This window comes from Accipiter gentilis, chromosome Z (assembly GCF_929443795.1).
Source record: "Accipiter gentilis chromosome Z, bAccGen1.1, whole genome shotgun sequence".
Classification (NCBI taxonomy): Eukaryota; Metazoa; Chordata; class Aves; order Accipitriformes; family Accipitridae; genus Astur; species Astur gentilis.
In genome coordinates this window covers 144,104-167,479 of record NC_064919.1, presented here as the reverse complement: position 1 = coordinate 167,479, position 23,376 = coordinate 144,104, and the positions used below count along the sequence as shown (strand labels likewise).

Genomic DNA, 23,376 nt, shown 5'->3' with positions numbered 1-23,376 from the left:
CTCACCATCCCCAGACCTAGGGTAGCACTATAGCCTCCTGCAAGACCGGGAGCAGTGTTTCCCTCAGGGAAAGCCCCCTCACCACCCTCAGCCCTAGGGTGGCCCCACAGCCTCCTGCAAGGCTGGGATCAGCATTTGCCTTGGGGAAAGAACCCTTTCACACCAAGTTCTGGCCCTTTGCAGCCTCCTGCAAGGCCAGGAGCAGCGTTTCTCTCAGGGAAAGCCCCCTCATCACCCCCAGCACTAGGGTGGCCCCACAGCCTCCTGCAAGTCTGGAGGAGTGTTTCCCTCGGGGAATGCCCCTCTCACCCCCAACCCCACTCTACTCCAGGGGCAGTCTTTCCCTCTTTCCTGCCTTCTTTCTGCACCTCAGCCCTGTTGCAGCCCCTCAGCCTGTTCCAGGGTAGGGGAAACACTTCAACCCTTTTTCTCAGTGCAGCTTTTTATAAGAACCAGTTGTCTTCCCCGCCCTCCAAACCTGCCTGCAGGGTCTCAGCAGCCCTCCTCTGCTTCAGACAGCAGGGGCATGCCTTGTGTTTGCAGGGGGAATAAGGATCCTTCTGTTTTCTTCTCCGATAAGGTTTGGTTGATACAGGGCCAGTTGTGGTACTGGTTAGGGTTTGGTGAGTAACATTAAATCTTTATTTAACTTTCCCTTCTTACATTTTGTTTAGGAGGCTTGTCCTCACGCCCTCAAGTTTTGCTCTAGGTGGAAAGGAGCCCACCTTTAACTGGCCATAAATTCAGCAGCAGGCATGGACCAGTACCTCTTTGGCAACGAGAATGCTGTTTATTTGGAGATGCATCTCCCTGGATTTTCTGAAAGCCAGGGGCTGGTCTGTAGCAAGGCTCTCAACCATGATTTGTGCCTAAATGCAAAAGACATGATGTTTGTGGGGCTGAGTGGCTTGGACGTGGTGCCTGACCTTCCAGCCGTGGATGCGGCCAGCCACACTCTGGAGGCTGATTTGAACATGCTCCCTCTGTATCCACTGAAGGACTGCACTTCTGTTCAGCTCCTCGGTGAGGCCCACTTGCAGCCCTTGCAGTACGGTGAGTGTTCTCTATTCTTTTGAAGGGTGTCTTACGGATTGAAGCAGCTGGAGATATTTAGTAACTTTATATAGGTGGCGGAGTCCATGATGTGGAAAGATCTTTGGGGTAAAGAGGTGGATACACGTGGATTTTTTTTAATCAGTTCTAGGTTCTTGTAGTTTAAGCACTTCAAAAGTGTTTCTTGTTGCCTCTTACCTGTAAAACACCATTCAGATTGATAAGGCTGTAGAAGATGATGTAACAATTATAACGCCTTTGTTTCACAGGAATTTGAATTCTGTCCTATTTTCTTAAAATTATACCCTAGACAGGAATATGTTTGTTTGGGTTTTTTTTTCAAGAGTCCTTGCAACCTGCCCTCCAGCTGGAAATGGAAAACGCGAAGGCATTAAAATGATAGATTTGCTAAATATGTTGCAAACATCTATATTACTGGCTTTCCCTGAAGTGGAGAAGAGACATGCTGTTTAATTCTTTTCGCATTTCAAAGTCTCTGTGAAATGGATTAAGCAGAATGGGATTTTTCTAAGCCTGCCTTTAGTAAAATGCTCTTCTAGAGGGAATGGATAACTTAATTGCTAATGTATATAAAAGCACGCCCTGTTTGGGTAGCTTGAAAACAAAGCAAGTGAAAATTTGTAACTAGCAGCGCTAGGAGAAAATGAGACTTTCTCCTAACAACCGAGACCTGCATTTCTACTGATTTGCCAGTTAATAACAGGTTCTAATGGCTCATTTTGTGGGTAGGGAACCTTGAATTGTCTCCCGAAGTCCAATCCAGCAGGAAATGCCTGGGTTATCACCTAGTCAAATTGCTGTAGATAAAATACCTTGAACAAAGGGGTTTGGAGTTGTCTCATTCCCTCCCTCTTTTCCCAAGAAAGAGGGGAAAATGGTAAAGTTAGTTACAATGATGGTCAAAATGGCAAATGGTGTAACCTGTGTGAGGGTGGGACATGGGTTTAGGTGTTTGTGGAGACATCAGAAATAAAGTAGCTCCAGAGATGCAGTTCATAAGAGGTGGAGCAGGTTTGTGGGACTTCCCTACTCGTTTTTGTGTGGATGTTCAGTCATCAAAACCCACGGGCCGGAGCCCTCTAACAGAAGCGTTTTAGAAAGAGACATAGTTTTTAGTACTAAGTGAGAAGCATGTCATCGCAAGAGTAACCTCAGGATACCTCTTTCTCCCTCCCTTCAGAGCTGGGGCTTCCCATGCAGATGGCACCAGAGAAGCCTAGAGGAGGAGGCAGATCTGCAGGGAGAGGAAAGCGTCCCCTCGGCTCTTCTCGGACCTCGCTGCTGGGCTGCAGCCTCTGTGGGAAGGTGTTCAGCAGTGCCAGTGCTCTCAGCAAACACTGCCTGACTCACAGCCAGAAACGGGAACACGTCTGTACCATCTGCAGCAAAGCCTTTAAACGGCCGGACCGCCTGTACGTAGGCATTCGCTGTTAAAAATGTGGCCTTGTTTACCAAATGTAAATAAGGTTGGCTTCTGCAGTACTTTATTTTCCAATCTCAGAAGTTACAGCGCTTGTTATTCTTTGTCATGTTTTCAGGCTAGCAAATGCTGTGAAGTTAGGTCACAAAACAACTTCCCTAGCAGATGCAAATTAGCTTTGAGTTTTCCAGAGTGGGCTGGTGCAGGAAAAGCCCCCAAAGTGTGTATTTCTGCCCAGCTGCAGAAAAATCTGTAATACTGAGCCCTACAATAGCAGCCAGTCTTCTTTTTCTTTTTTTTTTTTTTCTTGTCTGACGACTGGCATGGGGGAAATTGTGTGGAAGGTGTTTGTACTGGAGAGGCAACTTCCGATTTTTGGCAGCCGCTGCTTTAGGAACTCTTGCAAAAGATCGCTTATAGATGCAACCGCTGCCTGGAATCCTATGCTTCCTGGTGCTGTAAAGCTTTTATTACTAATCCTGGAAAGCTCTCAAAACACCAGCTGGTTATCGTAGGTCCGATTTTTGGCGGTGGTACTCTGGGGCTAAGTAAAACACCGTTTTGCTTTGTGTCAGACTGCAGCAGTTGCCAACAAATTCTGTCCTAAAATGTGCCTTTATGAAGTGACAGTCTGCAGTTTTACAGTTGGTTTCCCGTTGGTTTAGGTAACATGCTTGCCTAATTTTTTCTGTCTCTCTACCGATTTCGACTCTGTCATTTTCTACTCTAAAACAAAAGAGAATTGTCAACAGCCTTTAGCTTGTGCTGACTGGCATTGCTGTGTGCACTCACAGGTAGAGCTTGGGCTGAGATCCCTTTTGAACTGTGTTCTGATTTGCTCCATCCTTGCTGAGCATGGGGGGCCGATAGGCTGGAGAGATCCTCCTGCATTTGGGGAGAATTTCGGAGTGTTTCTGGAGAGAAACGCCAGCAATGGCGACAGAGCAAGCGGGATTCTTCATGGCCCAGTGGGAAGAGCAGTTGGAGGGCACTTAAGTGAGCCTTTTCTGAATAGAGGCCAAATTCTGCTTTGATTTAGGTCCTGCCTTGAGTAGAACAATACTAAGTAAAAGGAGTGCAAGAGCTGCAGTAGCTCAGTGCAAAATGACTTCCTTTTTCAGTTGGGAGTGTTAATACGCAATGTTTTCTTCTCTTGATCCCTGCAGGAGCAGGCACATGTTGGTGCATCAGAAAATAAAACCTTTCGTGTGCTTGGAACGAGACTGCAATGAGAGTTACTGTGATCACCGTTCGCTGTGCCGGCATTACGAACTGCAGCAAAGCTTGCGCAGCTTGAAGGAGCCTCCTAAGGAGGGTCCCAGGGAGCAATCCCCACTTATTCCAAGTCTGTATATCTCAGGCAGCGGGAAAACAGTGGACGGACTGACTGCATGCTCCGAGTCAGGCTCTTTCCCACCCAAAAGCGACCTGCTGAGGTGTGCTGTGAACAGCTTTGCAAATCAGAAGCTTCCCTTGGCTGCCTTGTCCTCTGCAGAGCAGGCGGTTTCTGCCTTGCCAGATTCCTCCCCAGCCAGCCAGGCCTCTTGCCTTGCATCTAACAGCAGTGGACTTTCAGAGGCTGCGGGTGACAATATATTGAAGGATTGCCTCTCATGCCAACAGGGTGCCCCGTCTTCCAACATCTGTGCCGTAATAAATCCTGGCAACGTCTCCGTGATTGCACCGGGCAAGAATGTAGTTACCAATCTGACCAGTAGGTCTTTTATTTCAGAAGCCCCGCTCCCCTCAGGGCCTGCGGGGCTGCAGTGTTGTCGCAGCAGCACCCTGCCTTGTTTTCCTGTGTTCAGAGGGCAGAAGCTGCCAGCAAACCAGTTGAGCAGTGACTTTCAGTGGATAAGAAATGTGCCGGTTTGCACTAAACCCAAAACGAATAACGTCTGCCTCGCTCACAAGTCACCTGTTGCAGTGCAGGGTGTTTCAGAGGAGTTAGCTGGACCTTCCTGCATGTTCTCAGCTGCGTACGAGCATCCAGATGCTTTGTCTTTCCCCATTGCGCCTTTTAAAGCCGAAGAGGACACATGGAGCAAGTCAGCCCTCCTTTGTTTTGAGGAAGCCTTTCAGTTGGCGAAAACCCACAACTCCCACCCATGGGAGAATGCCAGGGAGTTGAGTTTTCCAGAGGTTCAGAAGTGCAGTGCGCTGCAGAGCAAGACCGGACAGCTCTTCTTGAAAGCCCAGGAACCTGCTGCATGCCTAGAGCCACTGCAGGTGCAGCAGCACTTCTTTCAGGTGACCCCCAAGTCTCAGCAGGTCCTGTCTTGCCCTCCTGAGGCTGAGCAGTCGGCAGCAAACCCCCTCCAAGCTGGGTTTCAGCAGCAGCCCACCTTGGCTCCCCAGCTTCCGCAGCCGACAGAGTACGAGGGGCCTTCCACGTACCTCCAAAAGGCCATCCCCCAGTTCCAGGGCATTTTGTCAGGCGGGGAGAAACGAGGACTGCAGCCAGCACCCTTGAAAGAATACCTGGGATTAAGAGACTCGTCTGTTCCTAGTCAGCCCCAGTATGCGGTGCCTGGAAGCATGGCAGGAAGCCACTCTTCTGGGAGGTCGAATCAGCTAGAAAACAAGGCTTCTGCACTTAAAGAGGAGAGTAAAGATGGTAGCGCAGAGACAGGCGGGAAGCCGCCAGTGGGTGCTGCCTGGTCTTGGTGTCTGCCTGCCATCCACAGAGAGACGCTGACGTTGGGGCTGAGCGGCACAGCTCCTCCGAGTCAGGTGGCCATGGCGTCCTTCTCTTTGGCTCCTGCGGCCAGCGGGACATGCCGACTAACCATTTTCAACAGGATTCAAGTACGTTGGTGTGCTTTTTCTTCACATTTAGCTGCCTGTTATTCAAGTTAACATCTCACAGCCATTTACTGTCTTCCTGTGCTCCTATAAGTGCTTTTTATTAGTGTTGACAGCTCTAGATTCACCAGTAACAGTACTTAGTGCTTACATGGCACCTGACACATCCAGAGCGCTCCGAAAACACTAATTAATCCAGTGCCAGAGGTTTAGAAATAATTTAACAAGATCGGGGCTTGGGATATTTAGTAACGTGATGCAGAGCCTTTCACCTGGCTTCTTGGTCAAGCTTGCGCACAGGCCAGTGATAATAAAAAGCTGTGAATGCCTGAATGTTCAGCGAGCTCCGTGCCTGTGGAAGGGGAACCGCTTTCTCCAGTGGAAATAATTGGTGTCTCTTTGCCCACAGGAGGGCAGGGAGGTCAACCTAAACAAACTTCTTACCTTTAGAGATCAGTCCCTGGAGGTCAAAGTCAAAATATGCTAATTGAGGGTAGATGTGGAAGGTCTTGCGTTACAGATAAACGTGCTGCGGCTGTGTTGGAGACTAAATATCTCCAAAGTTTGGGGTTGGTTTAAGTGCTTTTTCTTTGTTAGTGGCATGTCAGGCTTACACGCATGTCTTGCCTTATCCCGAGGGGGTTGCTGCTGCCTTGTGTGTTAGGCCAAGGGGACTGGCAGCCCTCAGGACGGGGAACTTCGAACGCACTGAGGTTAAACCCATTCTTTGCTGCTCATGTTCCCTTTCTGACTACTTACAAAGGCTCTCTGTGCCCTAGGTGTTACTTAAGCAGTCAAGGTGAGAAATCCAAGGGCTCAGGGGAGTCTTAGATTTGCTTTCCTCTAACCCCAGGAGATTTTGGGGAGCCTGGATGATACATGGGGTATGAGCAAATCCCTGTCCTGCTTCATCACTCCTGGAGTTGACCCAGCAGTGTGGTGTTAGCAGAGCTGATGCCCATGGCAGCCGGAAATTGGGATGCTCCAGCCCTCCCTGCATCTCTGGATCTGGGCGTGTGGCGCAGGAACCGTGCGTGGCTGAGGAATCAGAGTGTGGCCCCCCCACCCGCTGTCTACAGCTTGTGATGGAAATTATGCAGTTTGATAGCCACACCGTGTAAACGGGGATTCGTATTTGCACGTGTGCTTGCCATGTGGATGCATGTATCTAAGTGTTACGAGGAGTATTTATTAATGACTGCAAAGATTTATGGGATTGGTTAATAAGCATTGCTTTGCTGTGCAAGTGCAAAGCATTATTTTCATGGAGAAAACAGTTCAGATGTTCCTTTTATTTTTTTTTGAAGGTGGAATGACTGTATTTTAAAGCTTTACTTGCAGGCAGAATAACATCTGCTTTTGATTATTGTTTCTTTACTTGCAGGGTGGAAATATTTACAGACTCAGCAACGCAGCAAAGGAAGAAAACTTGCCAGCTGGGTGGTAAGCAGGTTGCCCTAAAGTGTTGAGGGTGGCGTTTGTTTTCTGGAGCGCGTTTTAGCACCTAGTCAGGCACATTTCCCTCGGGGTTGAGATTTAACATAGCCTTTTCATTTGGCTACCTTTAGATTGTGCTAATTAATAGATGTTTAAATGAGAACCACAAGACTCTCAACCTAATTTCTAACTCTCCATTGTAAAAATCGTGCATGACTGAAGTATGACAGGGAGGTAACCTGAGTGAAACATTGCAGACTGTTTAAGGATGTAATAAGGAATGACCGGCCTTGTTCTTTTCACACATTACAATGATAAAAGACCAAAAGTTCACCATGGAAGTAAAGAAATGGAAATGTGGGATAATGTTAAAGGATTCACCTTGTCGAAGGGTTTCCAGGTGATTGGTGGGGTATGGGCTTTACTCTCAATCTCATTCCTGGAGGGTAGTCTGCCTGTAAAGAGTATTATTGCATTGTAATCATGGAGGCAGGCCCTGAATTTAGTTTTTAAAAGTGATTAGCTAACTTTATGATTAATAATTTTTCAGAGTGCATTTGTGACTCTGTTCTCTTTGCTGAAGAAAATTCACATACTTCCCTCTTCTTTGGTAATTGCCGCTTCCCTTTGGTGCAGGGATTGCACACGTGTGGTATTTTCTCTGTAAGCAAATCATGGCTCTGCCACCTTACTGCCCAGCCTCGATAGCTTGCCATTTACTAAATGAGAAGGCAAGCAGCTCCCTGGAAAAAAAGGGCTTTTTATAATCCACGTCCTTGTGAGCAGCAGTGAAGTCGCCACGCAGCCTCGGAAGAGGTGCCTTGTCTGCAGTGTTGCTAACCGTCACAGGTAAGGGAGCTGCTGTCTCGTTAAGAAAGAAGAATTTCATCGTTTTTTGGCAACAAATGGAAGTTGTGGTGCCTGGTGAGCCACGTGAAAACAATTACCTGCTCCAGCCGGCCTTGGTGGTCTGCCTGGTCCTCTATTTCTGTGTTGGAAGAGGATTAGCTGGGCTATAGGAATGGCCAGGCAGTAAGTATGGTGTGCTGGGAAGCTTTAACTTCATTTGCTGTCTTCATCATGTGGATAGAGAAATGGATCTGCAGGACTTCCAACGTCATCTTTCCGAAACGCTGAATTCACAAGGGGGAGTTATCCACAAATGATACATTTTTCCATTCACAAAAGCGGATCTTTCAGAAATGGCACGGTGCATGAAATGCATGGTATTGAAAGAAAATGCTTCTGGAGTTTTTAATGCAGGTCATTCTTTTTTGGTGTCACAGTTAAAAAGCCATGTATATAACTTTGAAAATAGTATTTGTACGTATGTGGTAATAGGTACAATTCATGTAGCTGCTCAAAAGAGAAGGTATCTTAACTGCATCTCTTTTTTAAAGCTATATTGTTACAATGCTGGTGATTGATGTCCCACTGGGGATTTTTCTCTAGTTAACATCTTTTGCTGCTAAATGAGCTGCAGAGATTTCCCAACTAGACATGAAATGAGCTCTACAGCAGGAAATGTGAGCATGGATCTAACGTTGATAGTGATTAAATTTTTTTTTAAGTGGTTCAACTTTATAATGTTAATTTTCCATCCCTTTATCTCGTTTTTTCACTTAGCAATAAGACCGGTGCTGCTCCTGCTGACGGCAGAAGGTGCGAAAGTGGCTTTCTCCACAAGAACTGCGGTCAGCTGTTCTATACTGAGAATGGTCTGGAGAGCCATAGGTGTTTTCGTAGTGAACAATGGCATTTACCACAAAGGAAGGAAGAACAGCAGGTAAGGAGAAATGGAATCCTTCAGTGATGCTTATTTAACAGGAATTTGAATTAAGGTCATGAGGATTCTTTAAAACCTGCCTGTAGTGTATGGAGATAAAAGCTGTGGAGCCAACTGAAACTTTGTCCTGAAAATTCAGATCACTGTAGGAGTGGGATCCAGAATCATGGTGCCGTTGAAGCCCTTTGGGTGGGTGTTACGTAGTGGATATTCTTGACTAATTGTGCTGTTTTGAAAGCTGCAGCTATTTCCAGCAATGTTTCGTACTCCACAGCTGTGAAGTGTGAGTGAAAAAATGTAAGCCTGACTATTCTAGCTGATAGTGTGAACTTGGGAGCTCAGTTTTGTAAAAGCAAGAATATGGGATTGGTGCGATAAGGACTCCTGTTCTGGGCTCTCGCTGAATTATGTTGTGCTTAGAGAAACGTACTCAGTGTAGTAGCTCTTGTTATCATCATCATTATTTTATGTAAGGCAGAAATGGATCAGAAGTGACTTGAAAGAATAGTTTGCAAAGCACTTTGATGTCCTCAGATGGCCAATGCCAGAAGATACACCTCATACCCTTGTTTGTGTTTGTGGTAAGGTGTGTGATGGAGGAGACGTAAAAGCTCAGAAACTGATGCTCAAGGCAGCAGGAGATGGAAACTGTCCCTCAAAACATGAGATGCCTTTAGAGGACCTAACAGTGGCTCCTCTGGTGATTCCTGTCTCTGTACCAGTGATGGCTGTGAACTCGCAAGCAGGGAGCGAGGTGGGTGGTGATTGCATTCCTCAAGCATTTTAATGAATTAGCAAAAACACCTCAGCCGGCTTTGTTGGAGTCGCTTCCTTGAGCAACTGGTCACCAGTGTGCGAGTCTCACTGGCTTAGCCAGCAGCTTAGGGTGATGGCTCCCTTAAATCCCCCAAATTCTATTCAAATAATGCTGCAGTAATGGATTTGGTGGTAATTACTACAGTAATGCACTTGGTGAAGGTTCCAGGGTCCGTCTGAGTAATTTCCTGGAAATATGTAACCTGTTAATCACCTTGAGTTGCACGAAAATAAAAGATGACGCTGGAAGTATTAGCAGTATGATGCAGGACAGACACTTGGTATTAAAACCTAGGAAAATCCTTGGAATTTTACTAGGCAATTTAAAGAATTTCGAGATGATTTCAGAATTTACTTTTTTTCCTTTCAGCACTCTCTCTGACTATAAAAAACTTGTGGAGGGTTCTTTTCAACAGGTCTTGTTCTCATGAGTGTGTCTGGCTTCCCCAGAGCTGTATACATGAGTAAGGACTAGAGTAGACGGTCCTCTGACTGCACTCCGCGCACAAGTTTTGGAATTTGGTGTTCATGATGGAGCTCAGAATAATAAGTCATGACACAGACAGTCTAGAGGAAAACCAGATAAAAATCCTATGCAACTTCAAACTTTCTCCTATATGTTTTTCAAGTGCCTTGAACTTGTTCCCCTTCTCTTCTGTGATAAACAGGGATTTGATGGTTTGTTTGGAATTGTTTGTCCAGGTTACTGAAAAGGAAAGCCCAGATGGGAAGGACCTCAAGAAAAGCTTGCACAAGAAAAAGAGAAAGAGGCAAATGCGGCCAAAATCGCTTTTTATCCCACCTCCACTGGTTCCTGAAGCCCAGCCGGGGGTGGGAGGGTGTTACCAGAGTAACCTTCGTTCGCCTGTGTTTCTGGTGGATCATCTCCTGAGCGACTTGTTCCAGTCCTCTCCTTACACGCCGCCTCCGATGCTCAGCCCCATGCGGGAAGGATCAGGCCTCTATTTCAGCACTTGCTGTTCTTCCTCTGCTAGCGGTGATCCCAACGAGCTGTTCAGTGCTGGTTTAGGTAATAAAATCCTAATGTCTGCACTCAACAGATCATGGAACTGGAAAGGAATCCAGCAGACTGTTGTACAGACTACAGAAAGAGAAAATTGACCCACAGTCATTTTCTTCGAGATGGGTTATAAATTCAAATGGTATCCACCTTCCTGTATGATAAATTACTGCATCGTATGGAGGCCAGTGGAAGTACAGACATTTACATGTAGCAGTTTAAGTTACTCGTAAACTGATGACATGATTTTATTGTACCGGTTTGTGGTAAAAATTTATCTTAATTAAAAATACATAGTGGTTACACTAGAACAGTCGCTGTAAAACTGCAGAAGCTAGGGTGGGCACCTGTGTGGCAAAGGCAGCAGCCCAGTGAAAGCAGTTTTCCTCTGGGTTTGGCTTCTGCTCGATGGTTTGTCATCTGTAGTTATTCAGAGACTGCAGCTGATTTATGGAGCTGTGCTGACAAATATGGACAGGCCCCAGCTCTGCTCATGCCTTCCAAAGGAGGCTTTAAAAAACCAGAAGTTTGTGACTTCTACTTTGTTATTCTGGTTGTGGAAGAGGGGATGTCAACAGCCTACCAGGGTTTTGTTCTGTTACTGGCTTTCACTTATTAAAAAATACAGAACTGCTCAATCCCTATGTGGCTGACTTCTGACCCGTGGTCAGACGCAGCTGTGAAAGCGTACCCGGATGGTGTTTCTAGAGAGCTTCCAAGTCAAAAAGTGAGCAATTTCACTGAAATGAGGGGAATTCTGAGAGAATAGTTAGTGGTTTGCGATGGTGAGGATGTGAAGGAAGGCTAAAGGATGGTCTCGGCAGGATGGTTTTTATCTTGAGCATTTTTTTGTATCTTTCAGGCAGAATGGACAGGGACTTTGGATTTTGTCTGATGAAGGACAACACAAAAATCAGCATTCAGCCGTGAGTTATGGCATAGCAATTAGAATAACGACAAACATTTTGAAAATGGGGGATGAGGGAATGTCAGTTTAGGAGTCAGTGTGTGGTTGGTTCAAGCGCATGGGCCATACAGGCCTTCAAAGCTGACATTGACCTCCTTCCCACAATCCTATTGCTTGGCCAATTCTCTCGCTGTCCTGCATCGCTGGTGAGATTAATAGTGGGTTTTGGCCGGGTGATACCACGTGCTGGCCAGAATGAAGTTGCAACAAAATGCCCGGTGCAGTCGCAGTGGAATACAAGTTAGGCTGATGTCATAAAGGTGCCTGCCCCCAACATTCTACATGATGTTCAAACATTCTTTTTTCTCCATGGTTGCAGACTTCTCTCCTCTTTGCTGCTCGCCATGAGTCTCAGAGTGAACCTGACAAATTTTGTCAGGTTTTGAGGGAGAGAGAACAAACTTTCTTGATTGATTGGAGACAGAAGAATTCCACGGGTGGCGTGGTGATGCAGTTAGTGCTAAGTAGTGGCTCTGAAAGTTGTTAGAGGAGGAGAGCTTGTAATGCTTTGCTGGGAAATGTGTGTTGTATGCATGCCGTGTTTATTACAGCTGAGCCTTGCTCATCCCATACCCCCTCTTCCTAAGCGTATGTGTATTGATAAGCGTGTGTATTGGTAGTGCTGCGTGTTATTGTGATGTATCTGTTCGCAACTTGCCTTCCTCCCCTCCTCTTTCTTACAACTTTAGACGCATCAATGTTGGAAGTGAATTTCAGGCAGAATTGCCAAACCTCCGGGATAGATCAGATTTGGAGGACACTGAAGAGCCAGCATCCTTGGTGTGGAAGCCCTGGGGAGACATGGCAACTAACCTGGAAACACAGGACAGAGGTTTCTTTAACACTTTTCTTTCAAAGCCACCCCCAAGATACGAGGGTTCAAAAAGTCTGTGTTTTCACAGCAGCTTTTTGTATGTTCAGGTTATCTCCCATCTTTTTTTGACCACCTTCACATGTGGTTGCATTAGAGGAAAGGAGATTGCTCAGTTCTGGTAGAACAGTGAACAAATAATAACTGTTACGCTCTCAGTGGCATTTTCCGTATAAAATGGCCAGGGGTGTTTGTAGCTGTCCCACCTCATCTGTAGCGACCTTAGAAGAGGGGAGGTTTGTCTATGGAGTTATTGGTCCCAAAGCTCCCGGGTAGTTGCAACACCTGACTTCTTCCCATGTCTTTTCTCGGTCTCCAGTCTGTCTGTTGCACTTGTTCTGTTTTCCCTCTGTCTTGTATCGTATCTTTTCTCTTTCCTTAAGAGAAGCTGACTTCCTGTTGGTTTTCATTGCATTTGTAGTAACAGAACTGCTCAAGCTGGCCTGCTCCAGTGCCATGCCGGGGGGAGGAACGAACCTAGAGCTAGCCTTGCATTGCCTGCATGAAGCACAAGGCAACGTTATGGTAAGAAGCAGCTATTGGGCCATAATTAATAATGGACTAGGACAGCCTTTGCCACTGGCATGAGCTGGGAGTTGCTCTGAGTTTTCTATTCCGCAGGCTGGAGTCTGGTCTCTTTGTTAAACATGCTGAGTTCTTGCGTTCTGCCTGTTGCCACAGTCTGTGTTAACATCCCTTGGGACTGCAGACCCTGTCCTGGTGTATAAATAAGATCTTGTTTTCTCTCTTGTAAATTATGTGGCAATTTGGAGAATATAAGTATTACTACCCCGAATGCTAGGAGTGAAGGAATTGCCATGTAGGTAAAAACCGAGGTCTGCTCTAGATAAGCATTCTGTGCTTGACAACTGCAACAGCCCTAGGTGCTCCTTGCTGGGCAAGTGCCTCCAGCCTGGTCCTGACTAAGCCCCGAGTAGGTCTACTTTGCTCAGTGTCCTTTGAAGAAGGGATTTATCAAATACAGCAGAGGACTTGGTGTATGCCATGTCTCCACAAGGAGGCTCTACAAGCACGCCTGCTGCAGCAGGGACGAGCTGAAAACGTTTCCAGCAGAGAGAAATCTTCTCCTGTAGGTGGTGGCAGGTAGGGCCCCATAGCTTGGTCCCCAGAGATCTCCTGAGGTTCCGTTTTCTTAAAACACTTTGGTGTGGATTGAGGAAATATTTCCATAAACTTCAGTGGGCTGAGGGGATCCCAAAGTGCTGTTGCTAAGCATTGACCAGTACGAGCAAAATCTTCCTACAGTGGATTGATTCACTGAAGTAGCAAAATAGCTGAAAGCAGGAGTTTATCTTTTTGCCCCTCGTGGGGGGGAATCTAATGTCTTTTTACATGAAATCTTGCAGGAGGCTCTGGAGATGCTGCTTTCGGGTGGGCCTCAGAAATCTGAATCCCATCCTCTGGCTAATTATCATTACACAGGTAAACTGGAAGTAGAGCTTGTTCCTTCAGCTGGAATGCTGATAGATACTGCAGTTGCCTTTCTGTATTCTGATTTAAGAAATTTATTTTAGAGAAAAAGTGCAAAAACCAATTTGTGTTCTTTGGGGTGGGGAAAGTGGTAGCAAAGCGCTTCAGTTTTAAACTGTTTACGGTGCTTTTTTACATGGGGAATGCCTTGTTCTTGTGTTTCAGCCCGCTGCTTTAACATGTGCTGCCCTGCAGTGACACCCAACGGAAGCAGCACGCTGAAATGTGGCAATGCCAAATACTCATTGCCATACGCTCTTCCTTTCATTTGTGCCCGGGCTTCACAGCATGCAGGGCTTATCTGCTGGCAGTAATAACTATTGTTGCTAACGAATTCACTTCTGTGTTTGGTAATTGCTTTCGGAAGGAGGAGAGATGTCAATATGTGAATAATAAATTGTGCTGATTTCCATTAGGCTGCGAGTGATCAAATAATTTGCATGTTGCTGTTTATTACCAGGTTCAGATACTTGGACATCCCTTGAGAAGGAGTTGTTTAGAAAGGCTTTTCGTGTACACAAGAAGGATTTTCACCTGATACAGAAGGAGGTAAAGCCATTAGACTGACGTGTTGACAGTTTTAACCCAGAAGTTGTATTTTGAATTGTGCGTTGGAATCCTGTTCTCTGAAACCTAGTGTTCACTTCTTAATGCTAAAAAGACACCGGTACAAGACATTATTTCCCCTAATGTATCATTACAGCAGAATATTTAGTATCTCTGGTACAAAATACTGGAGACAGTAAAATAATAATGAAACATTATGCTGACTGCCTGTGTGAAACTTACAGTTCTGCCCTTCCAGCACTTGTTTACAGCCTGTTCAGAAGAGGAAAGTTTGTTTTCTGTCTGATCTTACCTGTCCATATGCTGAAGCTTCAATGGCACGTTGCAGTGCGATAACTGGAGAGAACAGGGGAAGGACAAACTGTGCTAGATAGATTTGTTGTGTATCTGTGCCTTAAATGTTTTACTACAGTATTTTCATTATAGATTGCTTCTGTTTCTCTCACAATAGATTCAGACTAAGAGTGTGTCCCAGTGTGTTGAATATTACTACACCTGCAAAAAAAATAGGGCATTTTGCCTCGATCGAGATCTAGTAATGGGAAAAAGGGTCAAGAGAGTCAAGTATGAGATGGAAGAGATTGAAAAAAAGGTAGGAAAACTGCTGGGGATTTGTGCTTGATGCCACTCCATATGGAAAACATCTTCTGATGCTCTTGAAAGGTGCAGCAGATGCTGTCCAGGGAGAGGTTCTGGTTTTATTCTGCTGCTGCTTTGATAAACTTATTCTGTAGAATAACTTTGAAACAACAAAGCAGTACTTTGTCATTAGCACCATGACTAAAATGTGCTTTTACTCGTTACAGGCAGTATTTGTTCTTAATGTGCTGGCAGCCTTGCTGATGTAAATAAGATAATTCCCAACTTATTACTAACATTAATAATCATTAATCACATTAAACTTGTTGCTGATGACTTTTGGGGATATTCTGTCACATCCCAGTGCTACGTAAAAGGAACTGCTGCTGATGTGGCTCTGCATGGGGATTGCTAAAACATTCCTTGCCAGTAAACAGGGATTTGGTTCACAGAATTTTTTTTTTTTAATTACTTTTTTTGGTAGAAACTGGGTAACCGTATATCTTCAGTGCTTAATTCTGCATTTTAAACCTGTTGTATAGACTTTTGTGGAGGAAAGCGCTATTCCACTTACAGTAGTATAAATAATAGGGTTTTTCTTCCAAGGCCTGTGTTTGCCCCCCTATCCTTACAGTGGAATTAAAGTGGTTTTTTTGGCTATTTTAGAGGAGTTCACCTGGGCAGACTTGGGCTGATACATTTTTGTGCTGGCTGTAATGAATACAATCTAATTTCCTGGGCCAGTCAGAGATTTTTCAAGCTAGTGGGTTTTTTTACTCTAGCTATCCACCTTTCTGTAGAGAAGGGACAATTAATAAAGGCTCTCTGATTTACAGGCTGTTGGTAGCCCAAAGAAGAGGCGCCGTTCTCTGTCTAAGGAAAGCACGGAGATAAAGCAGAAGAGTTATAAAAGGATGCCATGCAGCGAAGGCAGTCCATCCTGCAGTCTGAATGAGTCTCCACACCGGGCTGGAAGTGCAGACCAGCAGGGTGTATTTCCGTGCAAAGTGTGCAAAAGGTGTTCATCTTTCTTCTAGAAACCCGCCGCTTTTGGCTAAAACAGATTTAAACTTCCAAAGCCGCCCCAGGGGGCAGAGGGGGAGCAGAGCTAAGGGCAGTTTGAGGATTACCTCTGCCCCTTGGCCTTCTTGCAGTTTTGTTTGACTTTCAACCCAAACACCTGTCTTGTTTAAACACCAGTGTTCCCTGCAGCTAGGGGTACTGGCGGAACAAAACAAGGGAACTGTGTCATACCACACATCACAATATGCAGAAGTTCACAAAAGTAGAAATAATGAAGCTTGGTTTAATGGTGTTTATCGAACTAAAAAAAAGGAACTAAAAAAAAATATCTGTTTGTTTTCTGACTCGCAGGGTGTTTGACAAGGTAAGAGGTAGGAACGCTCATATGAAAAGGCATCGCGCACAGAAAGCAGGTAGAGCCTGTTCTGAGGATTAAATGGCCCTCGAAGCATTTTAAAAGTGAGACAAAGATGGAAGAAACCTATCTGCTGACTACCTCCAATGGTAACTAGGAAACTGTGATTTCAGAGTAGCAATAAGGTTAGTTTTCCCCGTCTAGAAAAACGTGAACTTTCTCTAGCATCTGGGCAGTGGCTGAGCTCTGAGGAGGATTAGACGACATGACATCACCTGCACTCTTCAACCTAATCCATCAGGACCACAGCAGCAGTTGCACCAACGCTGAAAAACCACCTCATGCTTTTCATGCTGGGTGAACCTTGAGAGACTGTCTGCCAAAGGCTTTCTGGAAGAAAAGCTGCGACATTGTGTGTGTAGTGTGTGAGTTTTCTCAGCAGTTACTGCCCATGACTGGTGTTGAGTTTAATAAAGAAATGTGAAGGCATCAGATGTTTCTTGCTTGTACCAACACAGCAAAGATGTGTGCTAAATGAAGTATGCGTGCCTGGTGTTGAATTACAGTTATGCATGGTTGGGAAAATATGCAGTAGTTAATAACTGTAAAATAGCTGTTGTACAAATACTAGAAGCTCTTGACTTCTGCTTTTGTTAATGAAGTCCTTTGCCTCCATTTAAAACAAAAGTTGGATGCCCTCGGCCCTCACTTGTTGCTCTCAGTTTCCTGGTTTGGGGCTGTTAGAAAGAGACAGACTAGGGAAATGACTGAGAAATTCTCATCGTATTTAATACCTTGTTTTGCCATAAAGGGACAGTCATGCACAGCATTTCAGATTTCAACTATAGCACTCTTCTGAGCCAAGTAAGGTGGTTTTTTTTTTAAGATGTGCTTTCTACATAGCTTATAAATTGGGTTCTTGAATAGGAGGTGTAAAAGTTCTTGGACTGTTCTTGCTGGTTATGCTATAAATAATTAAATAATTAAAATGAAGTTTATTACGCTTGGTTGGTGGTGTGAACACAGCATGCTATGTGTACATCAGTCTTGAAAGAAGAACATGGGCATGTGCTTCCACAGGCCCAGTCCCTCAGTTGGTGGGCAGGGAGGGGTGTAAAGGTGGGTCCTTATTATTCCTAAAACTCTCCTAAAGCTTGAGACCACAAGCCTGTTGAGTGTGGGGACTGCTCCAGGCTGTAACCAGCCATTGCGTTAAGGCTCCTTCACTCTCCTTCCAGTCCAAACGCAAATCTTTCCTTCGTTCCACTACTGCAAAATACGAGGCACTGGCTTTTGCCATCTGGTTCCCATTCAGTGAGGGATGGAGCCGGAGCTGTGTGTGATGTGGTGATGCTCCCTGGTTTGATTTACCACCGCAGAGTGCTCCATAGACTCCATAGTGCAGCCATAGACACGGCAGGAGAATCGGGGTGGTTAGGCGTGTTTGGTCTGCTGTGAGTTGTCTCAGTTATCAAGCAGAGTCAGTGTTAGCCTTCTGTAATATTTAAAGCACCATAGCCAGTTGTGTATTATTGCACTGATTTGTGTTTATTTGCATAAATAACACTGCCTTGCTAAACTGCATTTAGTAGTGAAAATTGAGGGTTTGATAAGTTCAGTGGATGAAATATAAATAGGGGGTCTTGTCTCCACTGTCATTATGCTAGGAGGGATAAAAGGCTTTTTTTTTTTTTTGTCACCAGGCCACGAGATTTTCATGGCTTTGTTTAAATTTTGCTAGGCTGAATAGTCATGTCCAGCACAAACAAATCCGTATTTTGGTTCCATTTGCTCTTTAAAGGACCAGTCTTCAGGTCTGGGCCTCGATAGACTTCTTTACCCAAAGCAGAAGGAGGCTTTGCAGAGTGGGTGCAGATGTTATCCTTTCGCTTCTCATAACTTGTATTTAAAAAAAAAAGTCAAAGAAACTTTTATTTTTAATTTAGCCCTTATGATTCCAAATGGAAACCAGCTGCCTTCCAAAAATGAAGACAGGCCTTTCTGTACTGTTCATTTAAGTTGGCAGCAGCCCTGCCAGCAGACAGGAAAGTGGCTGTGAGGGCTGAAAGTTTTAGCAAACACAACAGGAAAAAAAAAGCTGCAAAGCTGGAAATGGGGAGGGAGGGGGGTGGGAGGGAGGCTGTTTCTTTTAAGGAAAAAAGTGGGATGTTGCAGCACTGAGCGATCTTAATTATTGACGTACATTAAGGTACTGACCTCTGCTCGCTACAATTATAGCTCATTAGCATACACCAGAGGAAAACCCAGAGGTGATTTCAAGTTAAAGCTGCTGTATTTTGAGGGTCTTTCCCCACCCTTCGCTGCGGGACACCCCCCAGTGTGCTGTCCCAGGCGATGTGAGCTCCGCCGAGCCCCTGTGTCCTCTGGGCTACCCTCCGCTTGCGGGTATTGGAAAACAAGGCGCTGTGGTCACATAACGTGGTATTTGTGGGTGTTGGCACAACCGTGTCTTGTATCCGTGTGGGATAATGATGTCACCAGGCCTGTATTTGTGCTGGCGGCTCGGCACCTGTCCAAGCCTGTTCTTAACTCCCAGCTTGCCCTGTTTACGTCTGAAAAAAACACTTGGGCACGGACCATGCCTGAGTTCAGGGAGCTTGAGGACGCGCCCGGGGCTTTAGGCCTGGCCCAGGCTCTGGGCTGCGCGCCCCGGATGGGTCTGATGTGGGTATGGAGGAGCGGAGGTCTTGAGCGGGGAGCAAATGAGGAATAAAAAGAGGAATTAAAAGGGAGCCTGAGGAATAAAGCAGGGACTGCAGGCTCTGTGGTGGATGAGAAAGCCAGCGCTGGAAGGCGGTGCGTTCACACCTCCTCCAACGCTCGCTCTTTGCTGCGGGCGTTGCCAAAGCGATGACAAAAAAGCGTAGGCAGGAGTTTGGAAAAATACGTGGCGCTGGCTGCCACTGCTGTAGACCCAGTAACTGCGGTGGGGCTGTTGGGCCAGCGTCTGAAAGCTCTGCCAGCCGGTTAAACACCCGCCGAGCTGTGGAAGGGCTCCGCACGCCTGCCCGCCTCCAGGCGCGTCAGTGCACAGTTCTGTTCCGAGTCTCGCTGCTGTTTCTCATCGATTCTAAAAAGTCAAAATTTTGATGCAGGAACAGAATTTGGTCCAGGTTCTCTGGTGCCAGGACGGCTCGCCGATGCTCCAGGGTGCTTTCACCAGCAGCGAAAGCCTGGTCGGGCAGCACGGCAGTCGCTGGGACGGCGAGGTACTGCCGGCTCAGCCGCGCCACGGCCGGGAAGCGATGCTCGTTGTTCTTCCACCAGTCCAGCGGGTTGGTGCTGCGCTTGCAGAGAGGCTCCACGATGTAGTTTTCCAGTTGTTGGTGGATCTCCGGCATGCTCTCCGTGGGGTCCTTCCCCAAAAGGATGTCGTACATACTCTGTGACGGGGCGCTCGAGCATCTGTCCTTGTGAGCAGACAGCTGGCTGCCTGCATCTCCGCCCTCGGCTTTGTAATCCAAGTTTGGCATCCAAAACTGGGTAGCAGATGGGGACTGGTGATTGAAAACCTGCGACAGCATGTTTTTGACTCTCTTGTGCAGCTCACTTCTCAGGCTAGGGCTGAGAAACCTCATCTCCTTGAAGCGCGGGTCCAAAAAAGAGGCAATAACTGCTGGGCTTTCTAGCACTTTCTCATCCTCTGACAACCCCCAGCGCTGCGTCAGCTCTGACCTGATGTTGCTTACCACTGTCTTGATGACGGCGCCGGACTCTTCCGACTGCTGTCCGATGGCGGCGATGATCCCGTGGATGCAAGGCATCAGAGACGATACGGACGCGTTCTGCTCCTCGCGCAGGAAGGACGTTGCAATCTTGATCGTCCTCATGACCGGTACCAGGTCCTGCAGGAGTTTCCACTGGTGGTCGGCCAAATTCTGGACAGCTGCCGTGCCCTTGGGGTGTTCCTCCAGCACGGACATGATGGCCCACTTCAGGTCTAAGAGACTCTCGCACATTTCGATGGTGGTTATCCAGCGAGAGCCCACATCCATCACCAGTTTCAGTTTGGTTTTGTTGATGGCTTCCAGCTTGCTGTTCAAGGAGCAGGTGGCTTTTGCGTCCTGCTGAAAGTACCTGACGATACCCCGGGCGGTGCTCAGGGCTTCTTGGACCTGCTCGACTTCCAGCCCCGCTTTGATGCAGAGGTGAAGGGTGCGAGCGGCGCAGCACAGGCTGCTCCAGCCGTACACGTTCTTCAGCTGCTGCGAGTTCGCCGCCGTGCTCTGCGGGCTGTCATGCATAACGCAGAAGATGGATTTGCTGGACAAGCCGAATTCGGAGAGGACGGCGGACAGTTTCTCCCCTAAATCACCCTCCTCCGCTTTGTCTTCATGTGCTTGCTGTGTCTCCATGACGCACCGTGCCCGCCGCCACTCCCCGTCGATGAAGTTGGCTGTGACGGTCAGGTAAGTCTGGTTGAGCTGGGAAACCCAGAACTCCACGCAGACCACGATGGCCTGAGCTGTCTGCAAGTAGCGCTCCAGGTGCTGCTTGACCACGTTGTACCGGTGCCACAGCATGCTGGAGAGCTGCACAGGCGACGGGAGGGTAAAATTTGGTTCCAGGTACCCGATGAGGAGCCCGAACCCTTTGTCCTTCACCACGGAGAGAGGGTGCAAGTCACGGAAGATCATCTCCAGCACCAGCTCCAGGATCACATCGGTCCTGGGTTCTGAACAGGACGCGGCGTGGTAGAGGCTGCTTTCTGGCGTCGTCTGCCGAGAGCGTTTGGCAGCGTTTTCCTGAGCCACATAGTCGGATTCGGAAGCCTGGTCGTCCTTGAGCTGGGAAAGCAAGGTGTCGCGGATGCTGTGCTTCCTCACTAGATGTTCCCGCATCGTGGTAGTGCTGTTGTGGAACGACAGCTGTTTCTTGCAGACGTTGCACTCCACGTAGGCATCTCCCAGCTTGGTGTAATAGTTCCACACCTTGGACTTGCGACGGTCGACATAGAGTGCGGTGCTGGTGCCCTCCTGACCGCCACCTTTCTCTCTTTTCCTCCTGGACGATGGCCCGAGGTTGGCTGCCGCCATGTTGTAGGTGTTGAAGACCATCGAGATTTCCTCTGAGGAGACAAAACGCAACGCAACGTTGCCTCAAATTTTAATTGAAACCTCACTTTGGATCTTTGTCATCTAGCCCCATGCGTTATCCAAAACTGGAGGCAACCGTCGGGAGGAAGCCTCACTGTGGCTGCTGCGTACCGTGTTCAGATGCTGCTATTTTTTTGGAGGGGGAAAAAAAAATAGGAAAAAAAGCCCAAACGGCACACGTACCTTGTACTGTCCGCGGGTAGGACTGTGGGACGAGAGGGAGAGCTGGCTCCTCTGTCACCTCCTCCTTCGGCCGCGTCTCTCCACCCTTGTCCTCCGGCTTAACGCATTTCTGCAAGAACTGAGATACTCTCTTGGAGTTTACATCTGCCATGGCCGCCTTTGCACAGGTTTGGAGGAGGGGACACGGGGGGACGAGGACCCTTAAAATGAGGCGCGTGGGTCTCAAATCCGATCTCCGGCTGGGGCTGGGGGGGATTGGACCGGTGAGGGACGGCTTTGGCAACGCTTTTTCCCTAAGGATGCAGGATCCTCCCAGGGCAGGGGACACACACGAGGGACCTACGCCATTAAAATTCTGGTGTTAAACGTGAGGTCAGACCCTTCTTAGTGACGCGAGGCCGGTGGCGGTGACGGCGTTGTCACCCCTCTTCTGCTTTAGAGGGGCCCGGTGCCGCCGCCGGTTGCTGCCCACGGGAGTTTCGTAGCATTTTTTTGGTCCTAAAATTTTCCCCGGGCACTCAGGTGGGGAGTCTAGGGTTAAACCAGAGCAAGATAGGAAAAATCCTCACTTAGCTGGCGGTAATGGCACTGGAGGGAATTTTGACGGCGTCTAAGGTATTCCCTTCCGTCTGGGTGTGTTGGCGAGATGTTGCCGGAGTGTTCTAAATCGGCGTAAAGAGTTCAGCAACGAGGAAACCTCCTCCTTGGGGCCGATTTCCCCCCAAATACCACAAGTGCCTCCGCTCTTACTTCATGCACGGAAAAATAGGGGTTTCTGCGCTGTTCCCTTACCTCCTCTCTACTGGCGTGAGGGTCGCGGAGACGCGGCGGGCTGCGGCACCGGTCCTGTTGGGCCGGGAGCTCGCCGAGGAGCCCTCCAAGGCACCACGAACCTCGTGGTGAGGATGAACCCCGGTTGTTTCACCTCTCTAAAAATCCACGTCCGCTTCTTGCAGGCCCAGCGCTGGGGACACCCACCGGGATTTTACCGCGCTGGGCAGCGTGGCAAACACCGGCGGTGGCGAACCGAGGGGTTTTGTGGTGACCGGGGTGACGTCTGCTCAAGGGGTGGCTTTTGTGGGGAGACCCTCTCCCCCAGCCGCCCCCTCATTTCTGTCCCCCCACCAGAACTCGGCGATGCACCCGGCAGAGGCACCGGTGCCGGAGATTACCGCGCCGGTGACGTCGCCTTTCCACTCGCAGGCAGGTGCCGTATTCAAGCAATTCCGCCCCAAAAACGTTTTCCGCTGGCAAACGCGCTCTGTTGACCGACGTTTCGCCTCCCCTCCTCCCAACCGCTGCCGGCTGTTGGCGTTATGTCCGGCGCATACCGAAGACCGGCGACGTGGGGTAACGAGGAGATCGTTAATGACCAGCGGGTCATTAAATACTCACGCCTTCGTCAGCGGGGATGCTACCCTTTCACCGGGAAGTAATTAATCTAGGGCTCCTCTCAAAAGTTCCTGCTGGGGCTGGAGGTGGTCGTTAGCGGCGGGGGGGATGACGACAAATGGATCTTAAAATCCTTATGCTCGGCCCTCGCTAATTAGCCGGAGCTTCGTTAAATGAGGAGTCGCTGCCGCTGTCCTGACCCCTCTGCTGTCAGTACCCTTTCAGCTGGGGGGAGAAGCAGCCGGCCCTGGCTACGCCCTCAAGTAGTTGAGTGATGTCAGCACGGTGCCCGTGATGTCAGCGCGGTGCCCGTGATGTCAGCGCCGTCACCCTGGGGGAGTGCGGTGCCAGGCAGGGCTGTGGGCAATACCTGACCCCGGGCTCCTTCAGGACCCCCCTCTGCCCCCTCCCCCCCACCGAGGAGCCCAGCACATCAGCCTCGCGTCACTGGAACGCGTCAAAATGCCTGAAA

At 47.9% G+C, this 23,376-nt stretch overlaps 2 protein-coding genes across 3 annotated transcripts; one reads left to right on the top strand and one right to left on the bottom strand.

Annotated features, from left to right (window-relative positions):
• Positions 1-755: 755 nt before the first annotated feature.
• ZNF541 (zinc finger protein 541) lies at positions 756-16,293 on the top strand. The gene is made up of 16 exons (XM_049794607.1): positions 756-1,053; positions 2,255-2,486; positions 3,661-5,302; positions 6,684-6,742; positions 8,363-8,522; positions 9,109-9,276; positions 9,849-10,368; positions 11,222-11,285; positions 12,016-12,158; positions 12,619-12,722; positions 13,565-13,640; positions 14,149-14,237; positions 14,707-14,847; positions 14,990-15,099; positions 15,655-15,852; positions 16,209-16,293. The coding sequence occupies exons 1-16, from the start codon at positions 756-758 to the stop codon at positions 16,291-16,293; spliced, it is 4,089 nt and encodes a 1,362-aa protein (XP_049650564.1).
• Positions 16,294-16,644: 351 nt separating this feature from the next.
• On the bottom strand, positions 16,645-23,278 carry LOC126035710 (E3 SUMO-protein ligase ZBED1-like). Of its 2 annotated transcripts, XM_049794541.1 has the most exons (3): positions 22,305-23,278; positions 21,513-21,630; positions 16,645-21,301 (listed from the first exon to the last, which is right to left on the bottom strand). In XM_049794541.1, the coding sequence occupies exon 3, from the start codon at positions 21,288-21,290 to the stop codon at positions 19,257-19,259; it is 2,034 nt and encodes a 677-aa protein (XP_049650498.1). In that variant the 5' UTR covers positions 21,291-21,301; positions 21,513-21,630; positions 22,305-23,278; the 3' UTR covers positions 16,645-19,256. The 2 variants fall into 2 exon arrangements, with proteins under 2 accessions (XP_049650498.1, XP_049650497.1); XM_049794540.1 differs by having other exon boundaries at positions 21,513-23,278.
• Between the last annotated feature and the right edge of the window lie 98 nt (positions 23,279-23,376).

What these genes read in the sequence shown, in the direction of transcription:
- ZNF541 (XM_049794607.1), top strand. Translation starts at nt 756, where the DNA reads ATGGACCAGTACCTCTTTGGCAACGAGAATGCTGTTTATTTGGAGATG. An exon ending in ACAAAAATCAGCATTCAGCC is followed by an intron (nt 11,286 to 12,015) that starts GTGAGTTATGGC and finishes TTACAACTTTAG; the next exon opens with ACGCATCAATGTTGGAAGTG. An exon ending in TGGAAGAGATTGAAAAAAAG is followed by an intron (nt 14,848 to 14,989) that starts GTAGGAAAACTG and finishes CTTATTCTGTAG; the next exon opens with AATAACTTTGAAACAACAAA.
- LOC126035710 (XM_049794540.1), bottom strand. Translation starts at nt 21,663, where the DNA reads ATGGCAGATGTAAACTCCAAGAGAGTATCTCAGTTCTTGCAGAAATGC. An exon ending in CTACCCGCGGACAGTACAAG is followed by an intron (nt 21,302 to 21,512) that starts GTACGTGTGCCG and finishes TTGTCTCCTCAG; the next exon opens with AGGAAATCTCGATGGTCTTC.